The sequence below is a fragment of the Protopterus annectens genome, chromosome 4.part0 (genome assembly GCF_019279795.1).
Source record: "Protopterus annectens isolate FY-2018-M chromosome 4.part0, PAN1.0, whole genome shotgun sequence".
NCBI classification, from domain to species: Eukaryota; Metazoa; Chordata; order Ceratodontiformes; family Protopteridae; genus Protopterus; species Protopterus annectens.
The window spans coordinates 1,092,427,398-1,092,447,749 of NC_056733.1; the positions used below are offsets into that span (position 1 = coordinate 1,092,427,398).

Genomic DNA, 20,352 nt, shown 5'->3' on the forward strand with positions numbered 1-20,352 from the left:
AGTACCCTCGGACAGAGATTCCAGAGCTTTGGATAGATGGGGGAAGAAAGTATACACAACTTTAGCAGTAAGGGCTTTAAATTGCCAGTTTCACATGCTAAGTACCAACAATATTTAATGGCTCAGTTAAAACAGAAAATGCTTGCAAGCTCAGACGCTCCTGATTGTAAAGAAATGCAGGATTTATTGCATGCAGTTGAACAGGTGGGAAAACATACTCTGCAATGTGGTTTTGATTCTTTAGAGGCCTCTTGTAGAGCCGCTGTTACAGGTTCTGTGATTCGAAGACATGCTTGGTTAAAAGAACAAAGTTTACCTGATCATGTTAAGGCAAAATTATTGGATGCTCCTTTACAGCATGATACTTTGTTTGGTGTTAAGGCAGAAGAGGTGTTAAAGAAAATGGAGGATAAAGCTAAAATCTATGCAAACAGTCAAGGATTTCTTACAGGTACAGCCACCTCGGTTTAGCAGAAATTGGCCAACAAAGAATTGGTCCTTTCCAGTGTCAGACAGGCCACAGAGAGGCAGATACAGATGCCCAAGAGGCAGGTCTCAACCCCAAGGCTCAAACAGACAATGACAGTGGGGCACCTCAACCCCAAAAGGTGGTGAGGACAAGTCTCAATCTTACAGGAAACAATCACAATGACTTTCCCCTTCGTACGCCAAGCACGTCCCTTTTGGAAGCCCCGTTAGGGGGAAAACTAGCACTTTTTTCTCAAAACTGGCAAACAATCACCCAGGATAAATGGGTCCTGAATATTGTGTCTCAAGGTTACAGATTCCACTTTCATACTTTACCAAGGCTAAAAGGAATGCCAGACCTGCCACAAAATCAATGGGCAGAGGCACAAAAACAAATTTCTGCCCTCATGGACTTGAGAGCTATTCAAAAAGTACCACAACAGGAACAAGGACAAGGATTTTACTCAAGACTCTTCCTGGTCCCCAGAAAGGACAAGGCCTGGAGGCCCATACTAGACCTTTCAATTCTGAATACTTACCTGGATATTCTGAAATTCAAAATGTTGACATTACAGCAGCTTCTACCCATGCTGGGCAGGAAGGCTTGGCTTGTTACTCTGGACCTCAAAGAGGCATACCTGCATGTCCCTATCAGACAAAATTGCAGAAGATACCTCAGATTCAAACCTGGTACAATGTACTACCAATTTTCTGCACTGCCCTTTGGCTTATCTACTGCGTCCAGGGTCTTCACAAAGTGCCTGGCACCAGTAATTGCATTTTGCAGACAAAAAGGAATTCAAATATATCCATACTTGGACGACTGCCTCATTCAAGCAGAGACAAAGGACATTCTTCTACAGCATCTGGCATTTGTAAAAAGGTTGCTAATTTCTCTAGGGTACACAGTAAACGAAAAGAATTCAAAACTAGTACCCTCACAACAGATTATATTCCTGTTTGCCAGCTTAAATACAACGGCCCAGATGGCTTACCTCACGCCAGACAAGCATGTGCAACTAACTCAATATTTTCAAGTACTGTCAAAAAAGTCCCATCTCCCTGCAAGAAAAATTCTGCAGGCCCTGGGATTCATGGCATCCTGTATACTACTAATACCATATGCCAGACTGCATGTGAGGAAATTACAATGGTACCTGAAAAGTGTTTGGACTCAACACTCTCACAGTTTAGAAACAGTAATACCAATGATTCCCTGCCTACAACAGGAGTTTTGATGGTGGGCACGGGCATGTCACCTAAACAAGGGTCAGCCTTTTACCCAACCTACAGCCAGGCAAACTCTAACAACAGATGCTTCGGACTACACCTGGGGAGCACACATGGCAGGAAAATGCATTCAGGGCAAGTGGACCACAGACCAGATGCATCTTCACATCAATCAAAAAGAGATGTTGGCTGTTCAAAATGCCCTAACAGCTTTCAAGGACCTTCTACTTCTAGGACAATTGCTACTAAAGACAGACAACACCACAGTAACGTGGTACATAAACAAGCAAGGGGGCACTCATTCTTATCCCCTATGCAGGCAAGCCATGACCTTGTGGAACACTAGCATATCAAGTCCACCTGCAAGCACAATTCCTGCCAGGAAAGAAAAATACTCTGGCAGACGATCTAAGCAGAACTATTATGGACCCTCACAAATGGAAATTGAATCCACAAATCTTCAGCATGGTAACGCAAAAGTGGGGATGCCCAGACATAGATCTTTTTGCCTCCCAACTGAATTGCCAACTACAAAAATTCTGCACAAGGACTTATCACAAACAAGCATGGAAAGTGGATGCTCTTCTGTTCAGCTGGAAAAACCTAAAAGTTTATGCCTTCCCGCCACTGCCTCTCCTTTCAAAGGTACTCCTAAAAGCCAGACAAGAAAAACCACAGATGATCCTGATTGCTCCAGACTGGCCACGCCAGCACTGGTACCCTATTTTAAGGAACTTGGCTCAAGGCCCACCATGGATTTTGCCTCAAATTCCACACCTTCTGACTCAACAAAACAATCAGATCCTGCACGGTCAGCTCAAAACCCTAAACCTGGCTGCATGGCAGATACATTAGTCAAACAGGCAACACCTCTCTCTAAAGCTGTTATGGATGTCATTTTGGAGGCCAGGAGGCCTAGCACCAGGAAAGCTTACTCAGAAAAATGGAAGAGATTCTGCACCTGGAACCAGGCTCAAAGCCTTGACCCTCTTGTTCCAAACATTCCTCAGATTTTACAATACTTAACTGAGATGCTGGACAGAGGCCTATCCTTCTCATCAATTAAGATCCATGCCTCTGCCATTTCAGCACATTACAACATGGATCCTCCTTTATTCTCTCATCCCTTGCTAAAGCAGTACCTCAGAGGGGCTAAAAACAAAAGACCGCCCCGGAGAGCACCAACACCAACTTGGGACCTCAATTTCATTTTGGAAAAACTGACCCTACCACCTTTTGAGCCAGCCAATACAGCTGATCTAAAATTTTTGTCATGGAAAACAGCTCTGCTCCTGGCAGTAACTTCAGCATGAAGAGTCTCAGAGCTACAGGCATTAATGGCAGTGGAACCTTTTATAATTTTTCATCAGGACAGGGTATCTTTAAGGACAAACCCTACCTTTATGCCAAAGGTGGTATCTAGTGTGACTCTTAACCAAACCATCCATTTGCCAACTTTTTATCCAAACCCCCAGAATAAAGGGGAGAAACTTCTGCATTCTTTGGACATACACAGGCAGCTACGCTTCTACTTGGACAAAACAAAGGCTTTCAGGAAAACTGAGCAACTGTTTGTAGCATATGCTGCAGGATCACAGGGCAAGGCTATTTCAAAGCAGACTATATCCAAATGGATAGGACACTGCATTCAGTACTGCTACACACAGCATGGAAAATCAGTCCCAAATAACATTAGGACACATTCCACCAGGGCAACAGCCACTTCAACAGCCTTTCTCAGAGGAGTACCTACCAAGGAAATTTTGGAGGCTGCAACTTGGACTTCAGTGCACACCTTTACCAAGCATTACCATCTGCCTCTTTACTCTAAATCCAGAGCAGGATTTGCCACTGCAGTTCTTCAAGGCCTCATAGCCAATCCTAACTCTTTATAGACCAGCCACCCAGCCTCAGCTTTGGGATTCCACCCAAGTGTAATGACTGCAGCAGTGTAACACCATGAACATAGTACAGTTTTGTACCTACCATAAATGTAGATGTTTGAGTGTTCACACTGCTGCAGTCCAGGTTACCCTCCCTCCATCCCCTCTGAACTAGCTGGACTTATCTATACCTTTCTATCCTATACAACCTTTGGGGTGTATTTGCTGGTAACTGAAAGTATTGTTTTTATTGTATATTTTTGATTAGCAATATGTATTGCCTACCTACTTGGAGGCACCTGACATCTGGGGCAAGAAAAACTGAATAAAATGGAGTCGGATGCATCTTATATACCCTTTGGGCACTGATGTCAGGGAAGAAGCGACAGCAACCGATGCCAGACCAAGACTTTGGAACTCAGGCCGACTGCGGGACCGCCTGACGGCAGGATAACCCAAGTGTAATGACTGCAGCAGTGTGAACACTCGAACATCTACATTTATGGTAGGTACAAAACTGTACTTTTGGCATCTACCTCTCAGAAGTCCAGGTCAACACAGAGGGACTCTGGCTGACCATGTTCGACAATGATTGCAAGCTGGGAGCCATTATGAACTCCCCAAGTGATGTAGACATCCTACAGAAAGGCCTTACTGAGACCAGCAACTGGTGTCGAAACCATGACCTTAAGCTTAATGCCAAAAAATGCGTCATCATTCCCTTTGGGAAAAACTCAGTTCCCACTAATTATCACATTGATGGTAGCCCAATGAACACTGAAGGTATTATAAGAGATCTGGGGACACAGGTTGACAGCAACCTCTCCTTCGACCACCACATTGCCACTATGGTCAGAAAGTCCTTCTATGTGGCACATCTCATTACTAAGGGTTTTGCATCCAGGAAGAAAGAGGTCATCATCTCTCTCTAATCTTTTCTCATTAGACAAATCATCGAGTATAATGCCCCATTTGGCATGTACCTCACTAAACACCTACAACAGCTGGAAAGGCCACAAAAGTACCTCATGAAGAGGATCCTAGGCTTTTAACACATGCCCTACATGGACAGACTAAAAAAACTCCAGCTTTTCTCTGTCTCATATCATCTATTAAGATACAATCTCTGCTTGACTTACAAAGCCATGTCTGACCCAACCCTTTTAGAAATGTTACACCTAAAGAAATCCCAATCCCCTCTGCACCACACGCTCCAGGGACCTCAATCTCATTACCACAATCAACAGAACATGATGGAGGGACAGGTTCATAACACAGAGACTGCCCATGCTCTGGAATAGACTTCCCATACATGTCAAGCAGAGCACCTCACTGGCCCTTTTTAAGAGAAATCTTGATGAGTGGATGGGAAATCGAAAGTTCACCCCGGAGATCACTCCAGTGGCTCTGCTTGATAGAGGCACTGGGAACTAACTGCGGCATGATGCCAGGGCACTTACATGGGCTAGGCTTGTAAAGTGCTCCAGGGCTGTTGGTCTAGTACACACCTATGAACCTGTACAAATTTTAATCTTCTTATGCTCTCTGAGCTCAGGTCATGGCTAAAAGGGGTCAAAAGACCCAACCCACTTACCCGGTCAACAAATATCAAAAATATATAAGCTCTGAGCTGTTTAAGCTTTGCTGCTGATTCAGAGAGAGTGGTTAGGACTGTACAATCTTTTGTTTGGTGTACAATGGTGTTAGTAAGCCTTTCTTACAAGAATTTAATCTACCGTGAAACAGTAAAGAAGGTTCCTGTTAATTGCAGTATTCAGAAATCCTTGCTGTTAATTTTCACCTTGCCTATAATAGAACGCCCTGTACAGTGCCTCATTAGGACATTTCTCATTATCTTTATGCTGACACCTCTGCCTTTCATAGAGCGGCTGTTTCATATTTAAAAATATTTCGATGTAGTTCAATTTAAAGAATTCTCCATGTTTATAGTTTTACATTTGGACACAACAAAAATTTTCTTTGTATTATCTTCCTGAAAATAGCTTATCTTAAGCATTTCAATCACAGTTCGCAAATGAGTAAGAAAATAATATGTAAAATAACCTCTGGTTTTAGCCTTTAACCAGGTTGAGGAAAAGACATGTTGCTTCTGAACCTGTGTGCTGTTTCCTAATTAGTTGCCTTTCTCTGTGTGCATCTAGAAAAAAATAATTCCCTTAAATGGGTTGAACGGGTGCCTTATGTTGAGATAGGCTGTTTATTCTAAAATAGGAGAAACTTCATTGTATCTTTTGATGCAATGCATTGTGGAAAGCATAAGCAGATCCCCATGAAATAATTGGACTGGTCCAGGTTTAAGAAACATGTGACAGCAACAAAGCATCTCTCAGTGCAGTCCAAAAAGGCTAAGACAGTAGATGAATTTGCAAATTGCCATGAGAAACTACTTAGTTCCGTGGTTAAAGCAGAACCAGTACAGATTGTTTTGTGGTGATTTGTGTGCACTTCCCCTTGCTGATTTGTGTCAGTAAATTAGTGTCATTGGACTAAATCTACAAATCTGTCTGGTCAGTGTGCTTTGAGCTACATATTTTTGCTCTGAATAATATTGCTTATGGTATGCTAGGGTGCAGACATTACCTATGTTTGGAGTCTTAACTTTTCAAACCAGTCTACTCTGCTTAGCAGTACAGTTGATAGAATAATGAATTCTGTAATACTATGATATAATTATTAATTGTATAATAATGAGGCATTCTCAACATTATAGACTTTTAAAGTCAGATTTTGACAGCTATTATTTATGTTAAACAGTAAACCATCCGAACAAGAAATAAAGCAGTCTGCATTATCTGGTTTACATTGTTTTTGAGTATACAACTGGCATCTGCTTTGTTTTTAAAATGTGGTCGTATTAGGGCTGTGGCAATAAACTGGTACATACCTCCCTTTTGATGGATGCACGTGCATTTTACAATGGATAGTTTTCGATAAAATTATGTCTGATATGCTTTTTAGGATGGATAGTTTATAAAATTTTGTTTTATTGTGTGTTTAGGATATGTATCCACCATTGAAATTCCTCTTCTGCACTTCTTAGCCTACTATAGACAAGAAGAGACCAGCAGACAAAAGTGTATTTTTTATCGGACCTGTTATGTAGGACAAGACACTGGATTAATTTATTGTAGTCTTTTTTGAATACACTGAAATTTGAAATGTGTTGTCAACAAACATCAAATTCCTTGTCAGCTGCTATCCTTTTGCTACAGTTTTCAATACAGTAACTAAATTATTTGTAGTCCTTTGTGGACTGTGGAAGCTTTAAACCCTTATTGTCACTGTAAACATACAGCAAAAATGTAAGTGATATTTCGGGTCTGTGTTATAAGCGCTAACACTTAGGTTGTCAAATACAGCATGAGTGACACCTATTAAGCGAACGCACAATTCACTGAAACCTCAAAACGCGGAAACACAGATAACTGAATTGTTTTGTTTGGCCAACACCGTTCCACCCAGTGATGAAAATAAAACATACTTCCCACTACACCTCTCGCTACATACTACCCACCCAAACAAAATAAATAAACCACATACATACACTAACCTAAACCCTACTTCTAACCCTATACTAACCCTTACATACATTACTGTCTATGCACTTACCTTAACCCGCACCCTAACCCTAAGGTCCGTAACTATCACACACTTACCTTAATAAGCTATACCCAAACAAAATAAGTAATCCACACACATGCACTTAACAAAACCCTACTTCTAACCCTTACATGCATTACTATCTATGCACTTACCTTAACCTGCACCCTAACCCTAAGGTCCATAACTATCGCACACTTACCTTACAGAGCTATACCGCAAAAGGTCCAACTATGCTAAATCGTGGTTTCGAATTTCACGGTTTCCGGCATTTGGTGTACTCATGGTTTGCTTAATATGTGTCAATCATGCCATATTTGAAAACCTAAGCGTTCGCGCTTGCAGTATAGACCCGATATTTCAGTTAGAGCTTCTGTACTAGTGATTTTAAGCTGTTCTTTATAGTCATTGCTGCAGTACTGATCCTTGAGTCTTCCTGCCTTGCAGAAGCCCATGACTGGCCCAATTTCTAGAATCTTTTCATCATCCCTAGACAACGGACATCTGATGACCAATGTTCGGCTGACAGGGTATAAGAGAGGCATCGGTCAGTCCCACCTTCAGTTCTTTCTTTCCTTGCACTGTGATGCACTTCTATGTACTTGATGCCTGCAGCTCATTGGCTGGTTCATTTTACTCTGGGGTTTCTACAAACAAATTTCAGATAGGTGTCCATTGTGGTTTTTTTTTTTCAAATTAATATTTAAAAATTTTAGTAACTGCTTGAAGTGTGGGAAGAAAATCCCACATAAAGACTTTCATTCTTTTTGTCTGTTTACTTTGGGGCTTCAGCATGCAGTTCTGAATGGTCGGGATTGTGCAACACTTAGAGCGAAACCTTTAAGCGTAGGGCCAAAGTCCTCATGGCACAAGTGGAGGCCTTGGATCCATTTTCTGCCTCTCCTCAATCATCCTCTGCTTCTGCTGTGACCTTACAAAAAAAAAATGGAAAGACAAGAAAACCTAAAGAAAGGACTCTGCAGACAATGGGGATCCTTTGATGTCTGCTCTTAAGTTGATCAATGACCCTGGTGAGGCGCTTTTGTAGTCCTCAGATGTTCTGCAAGAACACAAGTCTTTAACTCAGATCAAAACCACAGTTGCATGATCACAGACCAGGTCCTCTGTTGCTAAATGGATGCCTAAGCTGAAGAGACCAGCCAGACTACCTCAGCCTATGCCCCAGTCATCAGCTACTTCTACCTAGGTTGAAACTCAGGATCTACAAATTGTTCAGAAATTCATCGCCTTTATGAAATCTTGGGAGACCAGACAAGTAGTACAGACTACCCTTGTAGCGTCTCCCAGTAAAAGACCAAGAGATGTCTCTTTTCCAGGGAGTTTGATTCTTCAGAATCTGAAGATAAGGAAGAGTTATCTTATTCTGAACACCTCTCTCCTTGATCCTATCCAGATTCTGACTGAGAAGATACCCTTTCCTCTGCTTTTCTCCTAGAGGATTTATCCTTTGGGGATACATTACATAAGATGAAGGAGGATTTTCAGTGAGAGAAAGTAAGGAATTCTCTCTTGGGCCCAAACCAATTACAGACAGTTTCTAAGCTTGCCATCCCACATGCCATTATCTATGCCACCAGTCCAGGTGGTATTAGATAATGTCTTTGAAAACATTTCTTTACACCCAGAGACTCTTCTACCCCACCCCAAGGAAACCAGACTGAATTTATAGAGTGCTTGGCAGTCACAAAATCCTCTACAGGAACCCACAAGCTGATCTCTCTGTAGTCTTTACTGAATCCACTAAGAATACACCTAAGCCCATTTCTAGACACCCCTACCTAATGACAGGGAAGGGAGACTACTAGACAGGTTGGTTAAAAAAAAAAAAAAATTTGTACATCTGTTACTGCCTCTGTGAGGACCCTCAGTTGGAAATTTCATATATTAAAATACTGAGAGTTCTTACCATGACAAATCATTACCAAAGCTGAGGACACTGTAGATAAGGTATTACTGAAAGATGTACAGGATACAGCTAGAGGTTTGCAGATACTCTCTGAAGTGTGGTTAGGATGATTTAGATGCATCATGCAGAGCAGCTGCTAGTGGCTCTGTTGTCTACAGGCATGCTTGACTGAGGACCCAACGACTTTCTGACCACGTTATGGCCAAAATCTTGGATGCCCCATTCGACAAAGAATTCCTGCTTGGGCCTCCTGCAGAAAAAGTTTTTAAGAAATAAATAAAAGCTGAAACAATTTTATATGTCTCCAACTCAAAGATATAATAGAAGATCTGAAGTAGGATTGTTCATTTGTCAGCAACCTGTGGGTTACGGATCCGATATCGGATCCGAGCCGGCAACTTGTTTCAAGCTAATGGATCCGAGCTCCTAGCTCCTCCCTTCACCCATAATCCCTTGCTAACCCTCCATGACCTCAGATCTAGTTTGCCGCGCTTGTGATGGCTGGATCTTTTTTGAGCTCTGTCAGATAAGTGGGAAAAAGTTAACTTTTTCTAATTATTTCTAGTCAAGAAATTCTTTTTTAGTTTAAAGTAATACTTGTAAAGTGTGTCTGAGTTAGGTTCCTTATTTTTTAATTAATACCCTCCCTTCGCTAGTCCCTAGTCTGTGCGTGTTTGTTGTGTGTCTTTGGGGCCTGTGTGTGTGTAGTTGTTTTCTTCTTTTTAGTTTAACAAAAAAAAAAAAAAAAAAGGAATGGCTGAGGCCCCAAAAGCCATATTTTCTAAACCAAGTGTGGCCATAAGCTCTCCCGGCTGATGGCCACACTCGGTGCTTGGTGCCTTGGGGTTGAACACACCACCTCGGGCTGTACTATCTGTGCAGCGTTCAACCCCAGGGCACTGAAAGAACGGAGGTCGAAGCTGGTCCTGGCGGGACTTCTACCCCCGGATTCAGCTTCGGCCTCCGCTACCTCTGCTGCTCCCGTGGCTCCATCACAGCCTGTGGTGGTTGCCACTCCTGCCCCCCTGCCTTCGACTGGGACTCAAACTCCCGCTAAAGTGTCGGAGGACAGGGAGGCCAGGAGGGAGAAACGGAGAGAGCACCACAAGCGGCGGGCCGAGACTTCCGTTTCGGCCCCGCCAGCTAAGCGGGCTTCTCCCTCCACTGCTTCTAGGTCTCCTCCTCCTCGGCTCCGATCCCCTTCTTTCTCCCCGGGGCCCGAGGAGGAGGAGGAGACCCGATCTCCGTCAAGGTCATCGAGGCGGCATTCCAGGCCTGCCTCTGTGGCCTCTTCGAGATCCACTTTCAGCTTATCAGATGCAGACTTGGACCGGATGATGCGAAGGTTCATCCAGGCCCAGCTGCAGATGGAGTGTCTTGCCCCTCAGGGGAGCTCGACTTTTTCCACCCACTGTCCTTCTCCACCCGCTACCGGGTTCGAGCCGGAGCCGAGCAGCCTTGGAGCCGGGGTGGGTCGGCGCCGACAGTACTTGGTACCGGATCCGACCCTACCTCGAGTCTGTCGGATCCGACCTCTCGGAGCCGTGGTCCGAGCCAACTGGGATTCAGTGTGCCTTCGGCTCCATCCAGGTCAGAGCACACTGGTCCCTCGGATCCGACGGTCTCAGCGCAGGCTCCGATCCCTTCATCGGATCCGAGTGGGAGCCGACTTTCGATCCATTGGAGAGTGGCTCTCCCTCGGCATTCGATGTTGTGGAGAGGGCTCTGTTGAGAGCATCCGAACCCCCGGTCCTTGCATCGACTCCTCCCTGCACTCCCTCTCTGCTGGGCCAGGCTTCCATCACCCGGCCAAAGGGACAGCCTGCTTCGATGTCACAGATAGTTCCATTGAACAAGATGTTGCTGGCGCAGGCCTCCTCGACAGTCCCCGAGGAAGCTCCCCGCAAGCATAAGTGCAAAAGGAGGCACGTGGACTCCCCTGAGTCCTTAACCGAGGACACGGACTTGGAGGAAGGGGAAGGCTCCCCAAGATCACCCCCTGAGGATGTCTCCTTTGGAGACATCATGGAGATGCTTAGAATCAGAGGTGGGTGGTCTGCCCCCAAGTCTTCCTCTGAGTCCGTGTTTCTGGAGGCATTCGAGGCAGGCCCGTCTACCTCCTGGGTGTCCCCTCCAGCCGACCCCCTGGTGGACCTCATTACCACCAGGGCATGGAAGGATCCGGACACCGTGGAGCCAATACTGAAGCGACCGGATAGGATTCTTAGCCCCCCCTCAGACCGGTCACATTGGAGTAAGGGCCCCCCTGTAGATGCCATGTTGACGGCAGCCACAAAGAGGGAATTGGCTCAGGAGAGTCCCTCAGTCCATCCACCGAGCAAAGAGTCCCATTTGCTGGACCGCTTAGGGAAGCGAGTCTTTAGTTCAGCGACCTTCTCAGTAAGGTCTCTGAACTATATGGCACATGTCATCAGGATGCAGCGGGATCTTATCAAAGAATACGTTGCATCCCCCCCTGAGTCCATGTCGGAGGAGGATAAACAATTGTACTGCACCCGAATGGCCACTCTGAGATCTATTTCAAGCACCTCTATGCGGCTGTTGTCCCACGCCACAGAGGGAGCCGCTAGCTGAGCAGGCCTAGTCATGAGACGTCAGGCCTGGCTCTGTCATTGCGACTTTACGGAGCCCTTTAAAGCGTCCTTCACGAACGCCCCCTTTGATGGTTCTGCCCTTTTTGGCAAAACAGTTCGCGAGACGCTTGTCCAGAGTGAGAAGGACGGGAAGACGTTGTCTGCCGTTGGAGTCCGCTTCTCTGCTTCCCAGCGGTCCTTTTCAAGGAACCAAAAGTGTCAGAAGAAGATGTGGTTCCGGAAATCACAACATTCCCAACCAGCTCCGGACAACCAGTCCTACCGTGGCAGAGGTGGACAGGGAGGACGTCGCCCCAGGGGCAGAGGGTCTCCGAGAAATTTTGGGTCCAGGGAACCTTTCTCTGATCGGCCCGCGCAGCAGCCCTGAGAGGTTGCCCGGCTGTTCCACTCTGGAGGCAGTCGGGGGGTGTTTTTCGAAACATCTAGCGGCATGGGAGTCCATCACAACAGACCGCTGGGTGCTTCGCATCATATCCAGAGGATACAAAATACCAATTCTTCATGTCCCCCGATCCAAGAACCTCCCCGATGTACCACCCGATCACAGGGAGGCCGCAGCCGCAGAAATACAGCAGCTGCTAAGAAAAAGAGCCATCCAGCCCGTCCCCCAAGACCAGCTCGGATTAGGGTTCTACTCCAGGTTCTTTTTGGTGCCAAAAAAGACGGGGGATCTGAGACCCATTCTAGACCTTTCCCGCTTGAACCTGTCAGTAACCAAGGAAAAATTCCGAATGGTCACTCTTCAATCTATCCTCCCCCTTTTGAGGGAGAACGATTGGATGTGCTCTATAGACCTCAAGGATGCGTATACCACATCTTAATGGACAAACGATCCAGGAGGTTCCTTCGCCGGCTGGGAGCCAGTCACTACCAGTCCAGGGTCCTTCCCTTTGGCCTCACCACAGCCCCCGGGTGTTCACCAAAGTGTTAGCAGTGATTGCGGCCCACCAGAGACTCCAGGGAATTCAGGTCTTCCGCACCTGGACGACTGGCTCCTGACCGCACCAACAAGGCATCTACTTTGCTCGGCCAGAGACTTCTTTCTCCATCTAGCCCCACAACTAGGCATTACTATCAATGTCGGCCAATCTCAACTGGCTCCAACACAGATCATAGAGTTCATAGGTGCCAGAATAAACACCAGAGATTTGCGAGCCTTCCTAACTGCCGAGAGAATCAGAAATCTACAACTTCATGTGGCTATCCTTCATTCAGAGGCTTCACCAGCGGAATTGATCCTGAGGGCACTAGGCTCCATGGCGCAGCGATTACACTCCTTCCATGCGCCCGTTTGAACATGCGAGTCCTGCAATGGACTCTGTTAGTGCAATGGTCCTTCCTATCCCTTCCTCTCCACCATCCCATTGCTATCAGCAAGGCTTGCAGAAGGGCGCTACTATGGTGGCTCCAAGCATCGAACTTCCATACGGGCCGTCCCTTCTGCACCTCTCCCCCTATCACCACGGTGACCACGGATGCTTCCCGCCTCGGGTGGGGGGGGGCATTACTCAGGCAGGACAGTCCAAGGAACGTGGAACGATACAGAGACCTCCCTGCATATCAACATTCTGGAGATGAGAGCGGTGCTGTTGGCGTTGCAAGCACTTCAGAGCTTCCTCCCCGCAGGAACGATTGCAATTCACTCGGACAACACTCGGACAACATGTCAGTGGTCTGGTATATCAACAAACAGGGGGGAACCAGATCTTATCCTCTTTGCCGCGAAGCCATGAGAGTGTGGGAATGGGCAATCTCCACCAACCGCTTTCTGATTGCAACGCACATTCGGGGGAGGACCAACATCCTAGCGGACAAGCTCAGCCACACCCTTCTTACCCCTTACGAGTGGTCTCTCAATCCTCTAGTAGCAAAGCAGATATTCGCAACATGGGGGCAACCCTGCTGCGATCTTTTTGCATCTCCATCAAACGCCAAATGCGACAATTTCTTCACTCTAATCCCCCCACCAGGGGAATCTCCAAGAGACGCTCTGGTGCATGCTTGGCCACCCGGTCTACTATATGCCTATCCTCCTCTTCCAATGATGATACAACTCTTACAGAAAGCCTCGCGGTTGGGGAGCAAATTGATTCTCATTGCCCCATTCTGGCCTCGACAAATTTGGTTCCCTTACCTGTGGTCTCACCTTGTGAATCACCCTTGGATTCTAGATCCCATTCCGGATCTCATCTCCCATCCATTGGACTTGCCAACTCCAAACCTGGACAATCTGAAACTGACAGCTTGGTTGCTCCAGTTCCACTCCTAGTTAAGACTCCGGTATCTCTTCACCAGTCAAAGCCATCCTCGTGGCAGCGCATAAGCCCTCCACCAGGAAAGTGTATCACAGTAAATGGAAACGTTTTTCCATCTGGGTGGAGCGCCGCGATCTAGATCCCTTTACGGCTCCTCTTCCATCCATTTTAGACTTCCTAACTGAACTCTTTCAAGAAGGCGCTAGTTCAACTGTCAAAGTGCAATTGGCAGCCATTTCTCATTATCATGTGGGACATGATACAGGGCCCTTGATGTCAGCCAAATTGTGTAAAACCTTTCTCAAGGGTACCTTTTTACTTAGACCTCCTGTAAAGAAGCCGTTCCCCATGGGATCTTACTTTAGTTCTTCAAGCCTTGACTGCTCCACCATTTGAACCCGCTGCTTCAGTGGATCTCAAATTCTTGTCATGGAAAACAACATTCCTTGTAGCCATTACTTCAGCGAAAAGAGTGTCGGAACTTCAGGCTCTTTCTGTAAAGCCTCCATAACTGATTTTTCACCCTGATAGAGTGTACCTCAGGATCAATCCCTCCTTTCTTCCCAAGATAGCATCAGAAACCAACATAAACCAATCCATAAAGTTACCGTTTTTCTTCCCTAAATATCAAAATAAGGGTGAATACAAGCTGCACTCATTGGATGTTCATAGGCAGCTTCATTTTTATACTCCTAGGACAGCTGGCCATAGACAATCTGACCAACTGTTCATTTCCTTTGCCAAATGTAACTTGGGGAAAGCTATCTCTAAAGTATCTTTATCTCGCTGGATTTCCCAATGTATTATACTGGCTTATCAAGCCTCTGGTAGACCCGCACCAGAAGGAGTTCATGCTCATTCCACTCGCTCCATTTCTACTTCTGCGGCTTTCAAGTCTAGAGTTCCTTTGGAGATATTTGTTCTGCAGCCACTTGGGCTTCATCTCATACCTTTATCAACCACTACAAGCTAGACCTGCTTTCTAGAGGGAGAGCATCCTTTGGCTCTGCGGTGCTTCGTAATATCCTTCCATGATGGCCACCCAGGGTGCAGGTAGCTGGGGACTCTGTCCCACAGGTTGCTGACAAATGAACAATCCTACTTCAGATTTCGAAGTTATGTACTCACCATAACGTTCCATCTGAGTAGGTAGTTCATTTGTCTGCAACCATCCCCCCCTCCTTCCCCCTGACCTTCTTCGATCTATTAGTTTTTAGATATCCTTTGTTGGATATATATTGGGAGGCAAACTCGATCTGAGGTCATGGAGGGTTAGCAGGGGATTATGGGTGAAGGGAGGAGCTAGGAGCTCGGATCCATTAGCTTGAAACAAGTTGCCGGCTTGGATCCGATATCGGATCCGTAACCCACAGGTTGCAGACAAATGAACTACCTACTCAGATGGAACGTTATGGTGAGTACATAACTTCTAATTATAGACACTCAGTAATCTGGGTCAATAAAGGCTGTCTTCCATATAAATTCCACCACTACCAGAAAGCTTCCAAATCAGCTATTTCCTTTTATTGTACACGACAACACAGATTTAGCGCTTTCATCTCCAAACCTGGAGACCTCATCAGAATCAATGAAAATAAGTTAATCCCTGTCCATTTTCAAGCTCAGTTTAGATCGGTGGATGGGAAACAGAAAACGTGCCCCAGATCTGCCTCCTGTATTACTAATGGACATCCTAAATGCTTTATCCTATGACTGGATCCCTTCAATTATTTATGGTATGATACTAATTATTTTTATTAGGGGTAATGTATAATTATTGACCATGGGATGGGTAATCCCAATCTATAACCAAGTGGGATAGGTTATTTCAAGCCCAAAAAGGGAAATCTGCTAGGCTTTAAATGGCTCACCAGGGCAGCTAGGCAAGTACTTGCATATAAACCTTTGTACCCATCAATGAGGGCACCCTAGCATAGACATTTCTGCCTCTCACCAGAACAGACAACTTCAAAGGTTTTGATCAAGGACCAACAGACAGGGACATGAAGAACAGCTGCCTTTTCATTCAAGTGGGCAAGACTCTTTCTTTATGCCATCATACCATACTGATTTAGGTGACAGGCCAACCATGATACTCATAGCCCCCTTCTAGCCACGGCAACAGTGGTTCTCCCGCCTCTTGACTGTCAGTGAAGGAGATATTACATTTTTCCACAAACAATAGACCTACTCACCCAGATAAAAGGATCTGTCTTTCACCCTCAATTAAGCACCCTCAAACAAATGGCTTGGCAGATTGGATTTCAATTTCAAATACTGAAGTCTGTTCTACAGAAGTGCTAACAGTCCTGAGAGAACTAAAACAAAAAAATGAATATCAGAAAGTCATACTTATCCAAATGGAAAAGGTTTTCTGTTTTGTGCAAGGGCGAAGACACCAGCCCTTCACAGGCAGACTGAACCTTGTGTTAGAAGACCTTCCAGGAACATTTAAACAGGGACTTTCTTATTCAAGTATTAAGGTACATGCTTCAGATATCTCTGCTTGCCTTACCTGCTCCCCCTCATCTATTTTCATTTCCACCTGAAACCTTTCCTAAAGGGGTCATTTAAACTACGTTTTAGAAAAACTTGCATTACCATATTTTGAGCCAGCAGCTTCTGCCCCTCTAAAGAAGACTGCCCTGCTATTAGTCATCGCTTCAGCCAAACTAGACTCAGAGCTTCAAGCCCTGATGTTCAAGGAACCCTTCACTATGTTCCATAGGGACAGGGTATCCCTTGGAGCTAATGGCTCCTTTATGCCCAAAGTAGTGTCATATCTCTCCATGAACAAAGCTCTTCATTTGTCATATTCATCCTCAACCCACATAATGAAGCAGGGCAAATCTTCCACTCCCTGAACATACACAGGCAGATCAGGTATTACCTGGTGAGGACAAAATTCCCTAACAGAACAGACCAACTTCTGGTGGCACTTGCAGAAGGCAAAAACGGCAGACCAGTCTCCAAACAGGCTGCCTCTAAGTGGATAGCTGACTGCGTTACCTTCTGTTATGTCCATCATGGCAAAACAGTACCAACCCATGTCAGGGCCCACTCTACGAGACAAGAGTTCAACCACCATTGCCTTTCTCAAAGGTGGCCCCACATGGACATCCAGCCACACCTTTAGCAAACATTACCATCTAGCCACTGTCTCCAGGGCTAAGGCAGGGTTTGCTACTGCTGTCTAGCAAAACCTGCTTTCCCAATGGGCAGCAGACAGCCTACCCAAAGTAGTAGCTTTGGGAGTTCTCCCAGGGAACAGTACTGCAACATTGACTGTAAAAAAACATAGTACAGTTGTCACACTTACCTTAATTGTAGCTGGTTGAGTAGATCAGTGTTGCAGTATGTATTCCCACCCTCCTACCCCTCTGTCTGCTGCCCTCTCCTACCCACCCCATTAAATGGGGAGGAAATGGAGGAAAGCATGTCAGAGGGATAGTTCTCATCCACCATCACCCCCTGCTTTTATTTCTAACCCATAGCTGATACTTTACCCCCTTTTTGTCAAAAAAAGTCTTTTGACCCCTGGAAGGGGCATGCTGTCCTACAGCTTCAGTTTGACCGCTGGAAGGGGTGTGCTATCCTGAGGCATCAGACTGCTGCTCACTGTCTGGAAAGACCTGAAGGTGGTGCCAGTGGATGCCCAGCTTATACCACGACTTCTGAACATCAGCCATCAGCTAGGAATGATGAAAAGACTCTAGAAATTGTGCCAGTCGCAGGCTTCTGCATGGCAGGAAGACCCAAGGATCAGTACTGCAGCATTTATTTACCAGAAAATCTACAGTTATAGTAAGTGTGATACGACTGTACTTTAAATATTTCCCTAGACAGAAACACTTTCTGATGCTGAACGTGTATTGAATGCCTGAATACATTTTAAATTACTTGTGGCTTATGTGATCTGTGGCAGTTGAAACTGTAAGGGAGGACTAATTTTAATAATTTTCTTCTCTGCTGTTACAGCTTTTTTTTTCAGACTTAAATCTGTATTTCTTATGCAAGTGTTATGGCTGTGGTATTTCTGCATTGACAGCACAGCTAAGCATTAACTGTCTGCATGTATCCTAGCAATCAAGTGTGAATCAGTATTATGTTTTAATCAGAGATTAACCACTCTCAGCAAAAGGAAGGAGTTATTCAATACATATCAGTGCATCTCAGTCCTAATTGATTCTTACTTTTATCTAGTTCTGTGATTCTGGAGGAGTCCGGTGTTTTACGAGGTGGACCTACTGGACCTACGCAGCAGTGGCCGACCACTTCAAGTGCAACAACAGGTCAGTCTTAATCAAGCACTGCATTAAACTATTGATTGTGATTGTTAGGGTGAACTGCAGCTGCGTAGAATATAGGCTAAGAGAGTCTGTTTACCTTAACAGTGTGTTGCAGAATATGTTTTTCTTGCATTCCCATATATGTGTAGAATGAGTGATAGCACACAAGTAATGCATTTCAGCTTAAAAATATAGAGAGGAATGCATATGTTCTTCATGTTCATACACAAAACATGAGATTTACTGCCCTCCTGTATTTGAAAATTAAAGTGCTGCATGTATTTTGTTAGCTAAATAAAAGCCTTTACAACAAAACCAGTTAAGACAAGAAAACATTCTTTCTTCCTGATGTTGCTACCAAAAATGATCCTTCAAGACACAACTGTTAAGGTGAGCGCTTGTCAAATGTGGTGCTTGCCTGCTGAGAAATATAGTCTGTATGTCTCATAATACATATTAACATCCAGATGGCAAGATTGCAGAGAGAGAGAGACACCACCAGCTTCAGTCAGTTTCTCAGTGTCTAAATTAAGCCTCTGGAAGTTGTAGTGTATTTTAATTGTTGCTGTGGTAACAGTTCATTCAGGAAGGGAAGAAGTCATGCTGCGAACTTACACTCATGGATTCAGAAAATGTTATTAATTAACGTATCACAGTGAGCCTTCGGTAAATGTATATTAATGTAAAACTTTATTGCTAGTACCTCAGTTTAGTGTTTGCGTTTGCACTGCTCATGGCCTGTACACTGGATAAGTAAAACGTGATTTAAAAAAGATTGATTTATAGGTGCCTGTGAATGTGTTACACTTACATGGTTAATCTAATATTTTCTGTGTTGTGTTATACATGACACTGCTGGGAGTGGCTTTGTAGGACTTCTTAATATACTGCAATAGCATTCTCTTTCAAAAGCCTAAAGGGTATAAGGAAAATTACAGTCATTAAAACTCCACTGCGAGTCATGAGTGGACAAGGTGATCCGCTGTGGCGAGCCCTAACCGGGAAAAGCCGAAAGAGAGAGAGAACAGTCATTTCAAATTTAGACAAATTGATGTGTTTTTCTTCATTTACTTGTCAGAACTGACAAGAAATAAATGTGCTGTTTCTCAGGAAGTACAGTGCTGGTGTGTGTGTGTGTGTGTGTGTGTGTGTGTGTGTGTGTGTGTGTGTGTGTGTGTGTGTGTGTGTGTGTGTGTGTGTGTCTGTGTGTCTGTGTACGTACACGTATATATATGTATACAGGTATACTTTTCTTGATCGAAAGCCCATATACTCGAACGTTATTTTTGCGAGACGAAAATAACTAAAATTGAAATCCCGAACCACAGAGTTTTTCCCAGGACATGTAAACACTTGTCCAGCTTGGGGAAATATGTCCTTTTCTTTTCCCCACTGTAGTCTGATCCTGGAGTTGGTATATATAGTTAACATGGGAGGAAGTTGGAGTACCCAGATAAAAACCCACATGAACACAGGGAGGGCATGCCGACTCTGCACAGAAGGCACTCCAGCCAAGAATCGAACCGGAGAACCTCTTTTTGTGAGGTACACTGTCCTAATTTAACCAACCTAATTTAACTTTAACCAAAGTGATCTGCTTTCTGTTGTACTTTAAACCAAGAGGCTTTCCTCAAATCACTGAGTATTTCTAGAACACCTGTAATAATGCCAGGGAAATTCATGGTCTATAGTAGGCAAGTTCATAGGTAAGTATTAGGCTAACTGACCTTGTGGGCCATTTTTAAGCCTATCCAGTTTCCCTCAGGGGAGAGATTCAAACCCTGTACCTTCTGTCTTTGAGGTAAACACCTTAACCATTATGTTAGTCCCCAAACCCAGGCAGTCATCAGCAAAAAGATAGAAGGCATTCCTAACCCATGAGCTTCTAACTACTACTTAGGAAGGCTCTGGCCTTAACATCAAGTTCTTCCATTATCAGAAGAAATAACACTGGGGAAAGAGGACATCCCTGTCAAGTTCCTTTAGTGATATGCCCTACTTCAGAGACCCCACCAGTAATCTTCACTTTGAATGATAGTGAGCTACACAGATTCCTTACTCATG

At 44.8% G+C, this 20,352-nt stretch overlaps 1 protein-coding gene across 1 annotated transcript in view; it reads left to right on the plus strand.

Annotated features, from left to right (window-relative positions):
• The window catches only part of LOC122799765 (protocadherin alpha-4-like), a 376,243-nt gene that overhangs the window by 72,679 nt on the left and 283,212 nt on the right, over positions 1 to 20,352 (plus strand). Inside the window, exon 2 of the mRNA XM_044069043.1 lies at positions 18,203 to 18,291. Coding sequence (XP_043924978.1) covers positions 18,203 to 18,291 — 89 coding nt within the window. The remainder of the gene's footprint in view (positions 1 to 18,202; positions 18,292 to 20,352) is intronic.